This window comes from Rhagoletis zephyria, unplaced genomic scaffold (genome assembly GCF_001687245.7).
Source record: "Rhagoletis zephyria isolate East Lansing unplaced genomic scaffold, Rhagoletis_zephyria_1.1 Rzeph_scaffold_00108, whole genome shotgun sequence".
NCBI classification, from domain to species: Eukaryota; Metazoa; Arthropoda; class Insecta; order Diptera; family Tephritidae; genus Rhagoletis; species Rhagoletis zephyria.
In genome coordinates, this window is record NW_016157192.1 from 248,371 (window position 1) to 264,875 (window position 16,505).

General features: G+C 35.0%; 1 protein-coding gene across 3 annotated transcripts in view; it reads right to left on the reverse strand.

The window, feature by feature from the left end:
• LOC108377602 (uncharacterized) overlaps positions 1-16,505 on the reverse strand; it is a 380,884-nt gene that overhangs the window by 162,951 nt on the left and 201,428 nt on the right. For all 3 annotated transcript variants that reach the window (XR_001849338.1, XM_017633880.1, XM_017633888.1), the window contains exons 3-5: positions 15,399-15,574; positions 14,935-15,282; positions 10,546-10,746 (exon numbers count right to left, since the gene is read on the reverse strand). Coding sequence is in view for 2 of the 3 variants with exons in the window: in XM_017633880.1 (XP_017489369.1) it covers positions 10,546-10,746; positions 14,935-15,282; positions 15,399-15,574 (725 nt within the window). In the remaining variant the exon portion in view is untranslated. The remainder of the gene's footprint in view (positions 1-10,545; positions 10,747-14,934; positions 15,283-15,398; positions 15,575-16,505) is intronic.

The window sequence follows — 16,505 nt, forward strand, 5'->3', positions numbered from 1 at the left end:
TTGTTGTATTTGTTGAATCGATACCACCTTATATATATTCGCCTTGGTTGGGGTGTTTATGAAACTCAGAGTTTAATTTGCCATTTTTTTGTTTACTTTTTCTTATTCTCACTTAGTCTGTTCCCGTACTACAGGATTTAACACACACACACATAAGTCTAGAATACCAACCAAAAAAAAAAACAAGAAATTAGGAGCGATAGAACTTTTTACGCTTATTTAAACCGTACCAAAATTATTTGGTGCAAATAAAAACCAAAGCCAGGAAAAGAGGTTAAAGTTCAACTTTTCTATTTATTATATGTTTAATATCTCGGCAACTACTTAACCGATTAAAAAATTATTAATGCTAATTTCAACATAATTCAANAATATTCTTATTTAATTTTGTTTTTTAGTATTTTCGGACTAAAAATATAAAAAAAGTATATAAATTATATACATAAATGAAAGACAAATTAATTACCTTTATTTTGACGCCATTAGCTTTTTAATAGGTTATGTTGTTCAGAAGATATTAATATTTAAAAAAATCAGAAAATTTAACTTTAACCATTGATATCGTCTTTATATTTTACTTTCGCCAGATAATTTTCGTAGCGTTGAAATCAGCACAAAAAGTTCTATCGAGCCACGATTTTGGTTTTTGCATCGCTAGATTGTTGATATTCTAGACTTATGTGCACAGAACGACCTCAGACTAATTCTGACTAAATCCTGCAGTACGGGAACAGACTAAGGGCCGTTTGCACCATGTCTAGTTAACGCCAACTGGAGGTACATCCTTCAGTTAAGCACGTTAACTGCTTTATCGATCACATGTTATATGATGGGTGTCGATAACGTCGATAAAGATGTTTAACTGGGAGTTAGAATTAACTAGACATGGTGCAAACGGCCCTAAGGGCCGGTTGTTCAATGTCTGGTTATCACTACCACTACACTATCGACGATTTTGACATCATGCATGTAACATGTGATCGATAAAGCAGTAGTTGTGCTTAACCGGAGCTTCTACCTCCGATTTGTGCTAATCAGACATTGAACAACCGGCCCTAACTGTTGGCAAGTTGGTTTCAGGTTTGGATTATCAAAGACACAAACCAAATCGGGTCAAAAAAAGGGTTGCATTCGCATAAACTCCAAATAAAAATTTCTTGTATGGGAAAATCCGAGTTTAAGAGAACAGTTAAGCGTTCTATAACCAGTTTTAAAACTAATTTTATATAAACGCCATATATTTATATTTTTTTGTTTTTTTTTTAGTATTTCCGGACTAAAAATATAAAAAAGTATATAAATTATATACATAGATGAAAGACAAATTAATTACCTTTATTTTGACGTCATTCGTTTTTTAAAAGGTTATGTTGTTCTGAAGATATTAATATTAAAAAAAAAATCAAAAAATTTAAATTTAACCATTGATATCTTCTTTGTATTTTACTTCCGCCAGATAACTTTTGTAGGGTTGAAATCAGCACAAAAAGTTCTATCGAGCCACATTTCTTGTTTTTGTTTTTGACATCTGATCAATTGGCCACAGTTGGTTTAGACCAGGCGTTCCTCGATCCGCAACCGAGGCCACCATGATAAACTTGTTGTGCTTCTTGCTTGCTTGGTCGTTTGTCATAGATTTTTATAGATTCGTTCTTTTCGCTATCGTCATTTTCTAAATTTAAAGTTTGGCGTAAAAAGCTTTGCAGTTTTGTTGTTTCAAGTTTTGTGCAAGGCGAGTTTATATAAGGTGATAGCAGTAGTACAAAAACAAAAATTTTGTCTTTGGCTTGGCGGCACAAACTGCCAAAATCTATAAGAGTGTTTGCGGAAATGCAAAAAAAAATTTTGAATTTGACATTCGAAGCCATGAGGCAAAACACATACACCAAAGCAGTTGATATAGTATCTAACACCACCCTATATAAATTCGCCTGGGTTTTGTGTTTTACAAATGTGAGTCATAAATATTTTTCTCATCACCTTAAAGCAAGAATCACACGACTTGCACAGATTTGTACATTTGTACAGACTTGTACATTTTGGCAGCCACAGAGTGGTGCTGTTTAGAAATTTGAGCTCACCTCAATAAGATAATCCCTGCTTAAAACTCGGAGCGATATAAATGAAAATGGTGCCATCAAAACAAATAAACTATTTTACAAATACATGCGAATTCATGAGTGAGCCGAGCATGTAAGGAGTTTGTGGTGAAGATAATGCAAATAACGCTAGCGCTCCGAGTGCTCTTAAAAAATATACCTCCTCAGAACGAGATGGTTCCTTAATAATTTTGCGTGCTCTGTTTCTGAAACCTGGAAGTGTCTAATCACACTATTTTAATAAATAGAACACAAGAAAACATTTTATTTTTATTTTTCCTACTCCGAATTTAGTTTTGGGACTCACCCACGATGCAAATTAGAATCGTTGGATATAATCGTTACATTTTTTGACGAGCTTTAGGGAATATGTTAGAAATGTCGCAGCAGGGGGTCTACCGAAACTAGACAAGTTTTGAAAGGGGTCTAACAAGTTTGGGGGAGAAAACAAGTTTGGGAACCTCTGTACTAGAGCAATTATTCGGCCAGATTTGGATTTAACACAAAAAAAATTACAAGAAACCAGGTGGTAAAAGAGTCAAAATTTCTCGAACTCTGTTATTTTTTATTACAATTACAACGCTGTTATCAACTTGCAATGTTGTGAAGATTAAAATCAAAGTTCCTAGACAAAAGTATAGACATCAACCTCGACGGTAGGCCTTGCCGGAAATAGTTAAATATTCCGCCTAAAAATATGCACTACAAGCCATTTCTTTAAATGAAATTAATGGGTGCTCGTATGTATGTATCCACGTAAGTACCCACCAAACAATATGTGTTGCCAGCAATAAGAAAACGTGTCGCCCTCGGAAACAAATTTATTGCCGGTAATATTGCCATCGAATCGATTTCCTATTACCGGTCGCTCTAAAACGTCCGCCGAAGGCAACTCGCCTGGGCGAGTCGTTTTCTTATTACCTGAATGAGTCCTTTTCTTATCGCTTCAGGCGATTTTTGGAATAATTTTATTCTTTTTAATACTTCATTTATTTTTTTGTACCAAATTGCAACTTACAATCGGAATTAATTCATTTTCTCGCTGTGCGACTTCCTATTTTTTCAATCTTGTCCTTGGGCATAATTTGGATGCTTTTGGCCAATACTATTGACGCCATATTCATAAGCTTCGGAATTTTTGAGAACTTTTTTATTCAAAATTGACATGAACGAAGTGATGTTGCCGATTTGTCACCACAGCAATAAATCGGTGAGTCGCCAATTTGTTGCCATTGGCGATTGTTGCTTATTTCTCATGTTTTGCATGGTGGGTATGTACATATGTACATTAGACTGCATCACTCCCCATACAAAAAAAAACGATGCTGTTTTTCCATTGGAGATATAAAATCTATTATATTTTAAGACGTTCACCAAAATATTTCGGAAAAATATTAAGATTTAAGCGAGCTGGACCGATTTGAAAATACCTCCAAAAATGGCGTTTTTTATGAATAAAAATAGTTTTGTAATCCCGGCGGAAAAACCGCAACTTTTTTTGGTGATGCAGTCTAATGTACATACATTTATACAAGTAGTTGCGCAAATACCAACTTTTACAAATAGGAATCGAATAAGAATCTTATTTGTACTAATTTGTATTTGCGCAAATATTTGTGTGGTGTATTTTGCGTAATAGTCTTCTGTTCGCCTTTATAAATGGGCTAAAAAGTAGAAAATAATATTTCTCAGTCGCATAGAATTTGTCTTGATAACTTTTGATTTTGAAATTTTAGCAAAAGTCATTATAAACAATTTATGAGATTGAAAATGAAAAGCGTGGGGCGCATGTAATAGACTTGAATATATGTAAGTATGTATGTGGTTATATGAAAAACGGCCGCTTAAAATCGATCTCAAATTTGTACTTTCGCTGTAGTTTTACTATTGTCAATTAAATCTAATGCTTTGTATCATGATACAAATACTTATAAGGTACAATCGCTGAGAGCCAACTTTAGGAATTTTGACGTTTGCTAGCATTTTTGAAATTTTCTCTCGCCGTCATTTCATTTGTTTGTTTTTATTTTCACTCGAACCAAATAAATATATTTCTGTCGAAACAACAAAATTTGAATGTACATACATACATATGTATGTATGTATGTAAATAAATAAATGTAAGCAATTGTGTGTAAGGAACTTCCCGCATGTTAAAGCATGTTAAAGCGAAGATTTTGGCATACATTTAAAGATATTGTACCTTAAAGGCACTGTACTGCTCCAAAGAACTACATATCTTTTGCTTATATTAAGTCAAGTGATGTGGCAAAATATGAGCCGAGCATACATAGGGACAATTTGGCAAATCCCTTTTCATAACACCACAAACCTCGATCCATTTTTTCCTTCATACGGTAATTGCGGGAACTAAACAAACTTGATATTGCTTTGCTTGCAGAGGACAACGGAATTTTCGCAGCCTTTAAAGCAGCAACTCATTTTTCTTCTCTACATGTTTAAATTTTTTCCCACATTTGAATAAAAAAATTTTCAAATCATAAAATTTCATTTGTTTATTTTGAATTTATTTGACATTTGAATCATTTCGAGAGAGTTTAAACAAAAAACCCAATGGCGGACGAATTGAGCGAGCGGTTTTACCCTAGGCATATTCAACAAGGTAGAAGTGACAATTCAGTCGGGCTCTCTTATAGCCATAGTTGCCAACTTGGTGCTTAAAGCACTAGATTTAGTGCTTTTTGAAAATTAGAACGCCAAAAAAAGTTACTTAGTGCCTAGTGCCTTTTTTAGTGTTTTATTTTACTAATATTACTCCGATATAGTTAAAACCTGAAATAACTTGAAATATTATAAGCTGTCGTGTCTCATGAAGATGCGGAATTTACAAGAATATACAAATTTACATGCACTAAAATACAACCAAGATTGATAAAAAGCTAAAGTTGCAAACCCAACTTGTTGAATTCAAGTTGCGTTGAAAATGCTAGTACGCAGGTAAGTTAAGTGTTTCTTTTCTTCTTTTCTAATGTTTGTATAAATTTTGATTTTTTTACCACCTGAGTAAAACACATCGTTTCTTGGTGCTGAATCCAAATCTGGCCGCACAATTGCTATAGTACTAGAATTTTTAGAAAACACGGGTTTTTGCGATATTTGAGGTTATATAATGAAAACATCAAATTTTTTGGTCATTTCTACTTAGGGAATTATTTTTGTGTGTTGCGATTCGATATTTCTTTCTCGAGATATAGTAGTTTTAATAGTACTTCGGTAATACGTCGTAAGCATGAGTCATCAAAGCATGTATAGAGGCTATTCAATCGTTATGAGCAAAAACGTTTTGTGTATTGATTTATGTATGTATTCTTGTAAATATTGTTAATTTTTTACTTTTGTTAAATACAAACTGTTATGAAAAAGCATCCTTTGATTAAAAAAAATTTGGTGCTTTTAGTTTGGTAAAACGCCTTTTTCCAAGTTTTTGGTGCTTTCTGAAAATTAAAAGTTGGCAACACTGNAACCAAGCGTACGCGCATTTTTTTTATTCTTGGACTAATGCAGCGTTTTTTGCTGCGTTTGGCACTTTCGAACATATATTTTTGAAGAGCATTCATGCTATCGCATTTAGCAAATGTACATTTACCCAAGGCATATTCAACAAGGTAGAAGTGACAATTCAGTCGAGCTCTCTTATAGCTGACTGTAATGTCAAAAAATGTAAATAAAGAAATTAAACCTTTGTTATGCATTTACCATATTTGATAAAACTCTATATCTTTGAAATGAAAGTTTTTGTAAATATGAACATATTTAAAATCTCATTAGAATCCGCTTCATTTTAGTTATTGCATTTTCGTTTTAATGTATATGTGGAAATGCATACTTGCACAAAATTACACACTAAATGAAACACGCATTTATAAAACCATTTTCACAATTTTCTTGCTTTTACTAGTCCAATGTTTTAGAGGATTTATTTTTTATTCAAATAGTTAATTCTAAAGTATATTAGACATTAAAAAAAGTTGTATTCTTCTAAATTTACATCAGAACTTAACTTCAATAATTTAGCTATTAAATTTTTGCAATCCGAAATTTTCTTTCCATTAAATTTATTAAAAAATACTTCCAGTTCCTGTATGTCAACAAGGAATTCTGGTTTAGGTTTTATCAAACAGAAATTTGGTCTGTCCACATATATGAGTGGAAGATTTTCTCTTCATATTCGGTATGATAAATCCTGCACCTGGGAACAAACGCGTCCGCTTAGAAATACTGGGCTGCGAGGGGCAACAAATAAAGTCACTGGCACTAAAATTGTTTTCGCGCACACGTGAAGAATCTCCTAAATAATGAAATATCGCAGCAATTTGCCCACCATTGTCGCTTCACTTGACAATTCGGAGGTTTAAAATAATGCACAAGTTTGTTGTCCTGGGTCTTGTCAAACACAACATACCGCCCGTAATTCCCTTTCATTTAATTATGTATTTAAAATTAGTCACACAGCTCACAATTGAAAATTGAAATAAAAAAATTTAAATTTTGAATATTATAGGGATAAGAGTTGACATTTCNGGTTTTTTTTTGACGTTTGCTAGCATTTTGATTACACTCTCTCGAAATGATTCAAATGTCAAATAAATACAAAATAAACACATGAATATTTATGATTTGAAAATTTATTTATTGAAATGTGGGAAAAACTTAAAAATTTTGAAAAGAAAAATGAGTTGCGGCTGCCCAAATTCCGTTTTCCTCTACAAGCAAAGCAATCTAAAGTTCTACAAGTTCCCGAAATTATCGTATCTACAGCAAAAATTGATAGAGGTTTGTGGTGTTACGGAAGCGGTTTTTCCAAGTGCTCCTGTTTGTGCAAGGCTCAGTTTTTGCCACACCACCGGACCGAATGTAAGCACAAGATAGTTCTTTGCAAAAGTGCAGTACCTTTAAGGTAAAATATCTTTGAGTGCATGCCAAAATCTTCGCCTTAACATGCGGGCAGAAGTCCATTACAGAAAATTGCTTCCATTTATTTATTTACATATGCATGTATATTTGTATGTACCCACTAGAACTTGAAGGGAGATTTCCCAATGTGAGGAATAAAAGAGTACTCCCTTTGCCCTGATTTCGGATCAATAGGAGAGATTTGTCGGTTTTGAACTCCATTATGACTCGCTTAGAAGTCAAATAGGAGATCTCCTAAGCGAGCAACAAACGAATACTCCAAGAGGCATGATTTTGGAGCAATAAACGATTTTTGTCGACTTTGTACTCCTTTATTACTCGTTTAGGAGCCAAACGGGAGATATCCCAAGTAAGCAATAAAAGAATACTCGCTGAGGAATGATTTCGGGGCTATAACTGAGATTTGTCGGCTTTGTACTCCGTTATTACTCGCTTACGGGCAAAAAGCGATGTCTCCTAAGAAAGCAATCCAGGAGTATTCCTTTTGATTTATGGGGGAACTATATGCACCTCGTTCAAAAGATTTTTTGTGTTATTGGAAAAATTTATCATATATTTCATATAGAAACACAATAAGGAGGATGCAATAATTTACTGTCGATAGCACACATTTAAATGAAGGTCCGTATGTTTTGCAACTTTTGTTTAAATTTATTAAATATTGTATTAGATACCGCTAAATACTTTTCAGATTTGGCTAATTATTAGGACCGTCGGCACTTACGCATGACTCTGTGGTTTTAACGTTCATATCACGCCGGTCCAGATCTTTTACTGGGTGACAAAGATATCAGATGAGCAAAGTCACCTACACATTAAAACAAGAAAGTTTTATACACTCTCCCTATTTGCGGGTACTCCTGAACACCCAAGCATCCCTGACACCCATGGCATCATGTAGTTATCTTACCGTTTTATTTTTATTCTGTTTTACTTTTAATGCATTTCTTCGCAACAGGTATTCCAAAATTAATCAATAATGTAATAAGTATTATTTATGTTTTGTCTGATCTCGTACTTATAGGTATCAGTTAAGATCTTTTAATATTGTATACAAACGTGTTTAAAAAATTAAATAAATAGATTGCGTAAATAGAAAAATCTTCTAGCTATTGTGTGGGGCAATGAAAAGCTCTTTTATTACTCGTACAGGAGGCTTTCGGGATGCCTCCCATGGGAGTACTCACTTATTGCTCGTTCGGGAGAAATATAGGATGTTTTTCTATGTGCAGTCCCTTGTCGTGTTTTTGGGAGATATAGGGGAGGTTTTTATGGGAGTACTCCCGTATTGCTCCTTTAGGAGGCTTGTGGGATGATATTTCTGTGTGTGCTCCCCGATTGCTCGTTTAGGAGGTAAAAGGGATTACTCCCCTTCCTAGGACATACAATGTTAAAGGGAGTATACAAAATTACATGCTTATACACAGAAGCATAGGGAGCAATAGGGAGCATTCGTAAACTCCCCAGGGAGTACTCACCGAGCAATCGTACGATGCTCCCAAGTTCTACTGGGTACATTCAAATTCTGTTGTTTCGACAGAAATATATTTCTTAGGTTTGAGTGAAAATAAAAACAAACAAACGAAATGGCAGCGAGAGAAAATTTCGAAATGCTAGCAAACGTCAAAATTCATAAAGTTGGCTCTCAGCGATTGTAACTTATAAATATTTTTATCATGGTTTTGCCCATGATACAAAAAATAAGGTAGTTCCATTGTCACTTTTTCGTCGCCATATTAACAACCTGACAATTAAGCAGATTGTGACATTTCGTGCTACCATACCCAATATCTAAAATCCTTCAAATTTTCTTATTAATTTTTTGTCGATTTAAAAATTTTTGTTCTTAGATGTACATTTTAATTGTGTGAAAGCTGACAGTTTATAGAATTAACTAGCGACGAAAACAAAGGGGGGTTAAGTGGTTAAACCTTACCTAAGCCGATGATAAAACTTTGGTTTGGGCATTGTGACTCCTCAAACGAAATGAACTAATGATTGCAAAAAATGAAATCAAACATCATAGTTGACCAAAAAAGAAATTAGACTTCATTCTCTCAACTTCTCAGAATGTAGTAAAGCTAAAAAATATATAATAAGATAGGATATATTAAAACAGCCTCCAAACATTTACTAAAGACGCCCCAGGACTACACAAATCAGTTTGATTGAAAATTTATTCTTATCTATTTATTTTATACTTAAATTTTGGGTGTGTCTAAATTTCATGTGAAAACAATATGTGTTTCTAGAAAAATTTTACTGCCCATGGGTCCTAAAGTAAATTCCATTTGCTGTTAAATGGACAAAGACAATGAGTATCAAATAACACATCGACATGTGTAATTTCAGTGTCTGAATTACATCAGAATCATCGTATCCGATATAGAAAACTACATTGTGAAATAATGAGATGAAATTTTAAAATATGTTCACTAAAATTGTATTAATATTAAAATAACGATTTGGCAAGTTGTCATCGAATTTAATGTAAAATTTAAACGTTTTTAAGATAAGATATTGATTATTTTTAAAAGGTATATTTTAATACAACTATTTTCTTTATAATCCCAAATTTAGGATATAAAATCTCCCACATCAAAAAACTTACAATTGGGTAACGCCGCTTCCAATTTTTCACAATTGAGCAATTGTCAAAAATCTGCTTTTTAATCAAAAAGATGTTTATTGAAACTACCTTGTTTTTTGTATCATGGTTTTACCTTTAAATATTTGTATCATGCTTTGTATTGCAAGCACTCCGTGTTTTGCGTTTTCAATCCCATAAATTGTTTATAGTTACTTTTGCTTTAATTTCAAAATCAAAAGTTATCAAAACAAATTCTATGGAACTGAGAAATATATATTTTCTACTTTTTAGTCCATTTATAAAAGCGTGGTATATTAAAAAGTTTTTTTTTATTATTTTTTTTTTCATTATTTTATCATTCATTTTAGTATAAAATTTTCGGCCCTTTAGCAACACCGAAGTTTACGAGGTCATTCTCGCATCAAATTTGCCTCGTAATTTTATGAGATTCGCATAAACTGAGCTCCATACAAATTTTGACAGCTCTTTTACGAGGCTCGTACTTTTACGGGATTTACGAGCTTCACGAGGCTTTTACCATTTTCCATTTTTAAAACCTATATTAAATTATTCTCTCACATGATGTTTAAATTAAAAAATCGAATACACCTCTTCTGCCGTTCGGACATGTATTGCTAGCGCTCCTACTTAAAACGAACTATTTTGGGTAATTCAGTGGTACCTTACACTAAAATTTGCAAAAATTGACGCTAGAGCATCTAGGTGTATTTCTGCATCAAAAATAAATGTCGCTTATGTCTTTTTGGCGGTTGGGGCAGTAGGAGACTTTGGTGTATTCGAACTGTTAATTTACATGACAAGCGGCCGATATCCTTCAATCTATTATTATCTCTTCATCAAGGTTCTATGCGGCAAATTTTGCCTGCAAGTGGTAATTAAACTGTTTGCACATGTGCTTACACGCGTCAAAGTTACTCCCAGTGATACGGTCGGAGTCATCCTGAAGTAGTTACGCTCCTCTGTTGCGATATTTGATATAACTTGTTCTTGGCTTTCCACAGTTGTTGAGCCATCCTGAAGGTATGTTGTGTGATAGGTGTAGGTTGTTAAGCATATCTTCGTTACAAATTGATTCAGATCAACGGGTATCGAAAAATTTACCTGAAAATAGTACAGTATATACTTATATGTATAGTATATGCTTTTAAGTCATTAAAAAGGAAAAATTTTAATTTTCTTAAATCAAGAAAATATATATAATATTAGGCTGTTAGGCCTTAGAATGACAATCATTACTAAAGCTTTTAGAAAAAAAATAAAACTATGGCTGACTTCAAAAAACGTCAGTTGCATTGCATACGTACAAAGTATAATGTTCCATAACGCCGTACTACAAATGGTTGACAATGCCTAATTTTCCAAGACGCATCCGAAAAGTTATCGAAACGCATTGTTAGAGTAATCAGCGCACCAGAAACGAAGTTGATGCTTCGTTCATTTTTGGTTGCGATTGGCGTTGTTAAAATCGAAAATTACGAAAGGGTATTAATTGTTATATTGAATATTCAAAATATGCAATGTATGTGGTTTCAATGTTTCGCAACTTTGCATATACAAGCAGTTTAAATACCGTAGTAGAACAGTGTCCAAACATTGTATTGGTGGGTTTTGGAAGTCGGCCTATTTTAAGGTGCTGTTTCCTAGAAGCATTAACTCTTTCAGCACTGAAGACACATTGTGTAAACTTTTGGTTGTATTGTTTCTTCTATGCATTTCAATTTGCCTGGTTTTTATTTGTCAATTTTTTTCCCCTGAGCCTATAAAAAAATACAAAAGGTAAAAATCTTTGGCGCGTATTCATAGTCCAGCAACTAAGTCGAAACTAACAAAGTTGCAACTTAAATTTAAGTACCAACTTAAAATTTACCTCTATTCATAGTCGCATTTCAGACTTCTACTAAGTAGTTTCGACTTAGTTTACGATATAGCAAAACGAGTGTGAAAATGTATCGATTTTTCTTTACGATATTTTGGAAAAATTACATTTTTATTAAATAATGTCAAGTTTGATCATCCGTTTATGTAATTTTTATTTTCATTGCATGATTATGCAAAAGAATAAGGTATCATTTTCTTGTTAATTGTGTGAAATAGCCAGAACAACCGCAGTGATGTGAAGTCGATGTTTATCGAAAGCATGCTGTGAAACATACAAATAGTAGATATCTAAATGTTATTCACAAATTTACTTTAAAAGAACTAGCGTGAAACTGACTTATTATTTGAGAATTTATCTAAATTATTCCAATTATAAAATTGTGATTTAGCTTTATTCGAATTGTAATACGCATTTAATTCCATCTTCCGATTAAAATGGATCGATCTTTGTAAATTTTAATTGGAGATTATTCAATATTATCAAAATCACCCTCTACCAACTTAATTTTTACATATTTCGTCTGTTTTCCCTTAATGTGATAAATACTTCTTCCTAGTTACGACTTAGTTGCAGCTGCAGCCGAAACTAAATTTTAAGTTGGTACTTAGCCAGAAAAGTCGAAACTAAGGCGACTATGAATAGCTTTAGTTGTGACTTCGCATTGTTTCGACTTAGTTGAGTACTAAATATGACTATGAATATGCGCCTTTGACATTAAAATATATATATTTAGTAGACCTGGGTAACGGCGCAAATTTTTTGGCGCTGACACCCTAACTCCAGCGCAACTGTCGGAATCAGCACAGTGTGTTGGCGCAATTGGGCCTCTTCAGGCTAAAGCACATTTCCCTTATTGCTACACGCCACCAAAGTGAATTAATACAAGGTGATATCGGTTGAGAAAAAACTCAAATATACCCACGTTCAAAACCCAAAAATACAACAAACCCATCATTTTCGCATTCAGAAGGACCGCGACGAATTCTAGCAACACCACCTTGTATAAATTCGCCTTGTGCTGCACATTTTACAAGAGATACTTCTATTTCGGGTGTTCTTAGCTGGTTCTTTGCGCCACCCTGTGTTGTCAGTGTTCCGGTGTTAAACTAAGGTGTATTAATACAAGGTGGTACCGGTTGGGGAAAAACAACTCAAGTATACCCAAGTTCAAAACCCAAAAATACAACAAACACATAATTTTCACATGCAGAAAGACCGCGGCTAATTTTAGCAACACCACCTTGTAAAAATTCGCCTTGTGCTGCAGATTTTAGAAGTTACATTTCTTTTGTGTGTTCTTTGCTGGTTCTTTGCGCCGCCCGGTGTTGTCAGTGTTCCGGTCAGTGTTGCCACGGAGAATTTTTTTTCCTACCAAAACTTCCTACCAAAAAAGTTTTTAATATTGCTTTTAATATCAAGTTTATTAAAAATGTAGATAACATAACATTTAGAAAAACTAAAACACAGCTAAGACAATAGAAACATATTAACTACGTATAACAATTCATTTTACTGTACAGACGTACACAAATGTTTGTCTCTTTACACATGCATATTATTATTATTATTATTATTACGTCGGAGATACACGCGCTGGGACCTAAGAAAATCTATTGTGCTTAACCCTAATTGTAATCACTCCAGCCTTATTCTGTTTAAGAAGTTAGGCACTTTGGAGGGCGCCATGCTTAAAATTTTGGATGAAGAAGACAATCGTTCCCCAAAGTGTATCAGTCTGCTGGGGTTTCTCCACCAGCTCACAAAAGACTAGGGACCATGCAAGTGCATTTGGGTTCCACGCTTTGCGAGACAGTCAGCTTTCGTTGCCTTCAAACCCTTCACGTCCCGGAACCCACCACAGCGTTACGTTATTGTGAGCTCCCACGTGGTTCAAAAAAGTTTACAGCTTTTCACTAGCCTGCTGCCGTTTTAAAATAGTCTAAGGCCTTTAACCTGCCTGACTATCCGACATAATATTTAATTTGGCCCCATTTGTCTTTCTACAAAGACTCCGATTGCGAAGACTTTCGCCTGGAATATAGTTGGGTAAGTGTAAATTGGTAGACTTTCTGGAACTTCGTTCCAAATTTGCCTGCCCCGGTACTCTCGTCGTCCATCTTTGATCCGTCTGGATACCATGCGTGGGACCTTTCGTCAATCATAGTTATTATCACTTCACTGCAGGTCCTTTCAGGAGTTGTGACCTTGTAGGGTTTGTAGAAGGATAACTCGGGATTATTCAGGAACGGCTTTAGAGCCTCCAAATGATCCCGAAGACCCGAAATTTTCTTGCTGATCATATTGGTCAGTCGTAGGGTGCTCCAGCAGGCCTCTTTTTCAAATAGAATAGACAAAAAACATAGCTCCTGTAGAGGCCACGTGGACCAGTCGGCGTGGCTTGCTAAAGGTGGAACCCGCCTTTACATGCGTAACTTTTGGTCACCAGTACCGCATATGTAACATTGGGTCTTACTACCATATTGAGGGCAGAATAGATCTCCTGGTCGCAGTGCATTCCTCAACTGAATACCTATCTACTACCATATTGAAAGACCAATAGGTTAGTTTTGGTGATATTCCTCAAGTCATGCAATGAAGTCCCTGTCAGGTAGACAATGGTGGACTCCACCGGTGAAATATTCGTGTAAACAAGATTGCTAAAATTTTTGGAGATACATATTATATATTTCTCGCAAATACCTATTATTGTCGCGGAACCTACCAAAATCGAATATAGCCTACCAACCTACCAAATGGAAAAAACCTACCAGTTTTGGTAGGAAAAGCTCATGTTTGGCAACACTGGTTCCGGTGTTGCTGGCGCCATTGCGTTACTGAGTTGTGAAAATCGGTATTGGCGCCAGTAACTCAGCTCTCGGTATCAGCGCAATGGCGCGGCGCCGCACTGTGTTACCCACGGCTAGTCACCGTAATTATTATACATTTCCTCAAGATGAACTGAATCTCTTTGTCAAGTTTGAATTGTCAAGTTTTATGCTTGAAACGGATCACTGCTGAGGCGTGGGACAAAATGAAGGAAGTTCATTCAAAACTTTACTTGTGTTCCCTCAAATATTCCCACTGACACATCAGTATCCACGGAACGACTTTTTTCCGGGGCAATCGTCTAGGAAAGCCGAAGCAGATTAACAATCAAAAAGCTTTAAAAATTACTTGTCTACAATCTTATTTCAATCTAAGTGCGTGAATAATTTTATAAGTTATTTCTTTGTTATAACATTAAAAACAAAAATAATCGAAAATGCCGGTTAATATATTAATATCTTCTAATTAATTGCAATCACTTTTTGGCATTGCGATTAATCACATACAATAATAAATTTGAATTGCCATCCCTAGTAAACGCTTAATTTGGATATATGTACATTCCAATTTTGGAAAAACCTTACCGGTTCCGTATTTTGCGACGGCATTACAAGGATCATTTGGTTCTTCAATGTACTCGCTGCCAACGTCAATGGCCGGTAGATAGCTTGGCTGGGCACCACACGCAGTTGCAATTGATGATGCTGTTGTTGCGGCGCATCTTTGGTCGCGATCTCAGTTGCTACATCAGCGCCAGCAAGTTGAGTCTTAATTTTATCACTGGCAATTATCACCTCAACGCCATTTGACATTACGCGCGTGGCCAAATTGTAGCGAGCCTCATCTAAGAAATCGTCTATTATATCAGCTTGCTCGAGGTCCGTGTGGTTACCAGCAGCTCCATTGTTTAGTTCGTTCGCATTGCCAGAGACCTTAATAGAAAAATTTTATTTTTATTAAATACTTATTTTTCACTCCTAGGCTTTCTAATGATTTGTGCTTCGATATTTTCAGGTCAACGGTCAGTTTTTTTCGATAAAATATTTACCATGCGTGGAAGCTTTTCGTCTTTGCTGCTCTTTTCTGTTCGGCTACCATATTGCTTCTCGATCTGCCAATGTGGAGAATCAATTGCGCCGATTCGTTCACTCAATTCACTGATAGCTTCGGTTGCTACCATAGAGTTATGCTTCTCCAATACCGCATCGAAGGTACTAGGCAGTTCTGAAATAAGTGCTTCTAAGTTGTACTAAGAACAGTATATTAAAATCACATGTGTGCCCTTAAAAATTAATTTAAAACCGCCAGGCGGAAAAATTTTCCTTTATGCCTAAATACTCCCAATAGAAGTTTTGGTGGCGGTGGGATAGTATTTCGGGCCGTTTGCACCATGTCTAGTTAACGCTAATAGCTCAGTTATGCATACTTTCCACTGCTATGCCATTTTTACGTATAAATAAAAAGCCAACAGACTACTACATATGTAATGCTGTGCGTTGGGTAACCGCTTACACGCAAAGCTCATTTAACAGATTTCTTATGTGACAACTCTCATGCAACGCCAAGTATCCATAACTGAGCAATAACTATCGATCAAATGTTATATGGTGCGTGTCGATAACGATGTCTAATTGGGAGTTAGAATTAACTGGACATTATACAAACGGCCCTTAATGGCCGTGCACATCCGGGAAAGTATGAAAATGCTTGAAGTATATAAATAAAACTAGCAATTACCCGGCGTGCTTCGCTGCGCCTTAAATGTATTTTTGTGTTGTAACTCTCCCCCTAAGCTCTTATGGCCTCATTTACAAAATATTTTTAAAGAACTTTATGAAGTTAGATTTAAAAAAATTAAAGCATTCATGAACAGCTTTAATTTGATACCCATATTAAACAAATACATCCTAAGGTTACCCGGGTCCACGTTTTGGTCTGTATCTCGAGACCCTAGTCACCCAGCTATTTGAAAAGTGCTCATATCTTAAACCATTCATGAACAGCTTTCAATTTGATACCCATATTAAACAAATACATCCTAAGGTTACCCGGGTCCACGTTTTGGTCTGTATCTCGAGACCCTAGTCACCCAGCTATATGAAAAGTGCTCAATCTTAAAGCATTCATGAACAGCTTTCATTTGATACCCATATTG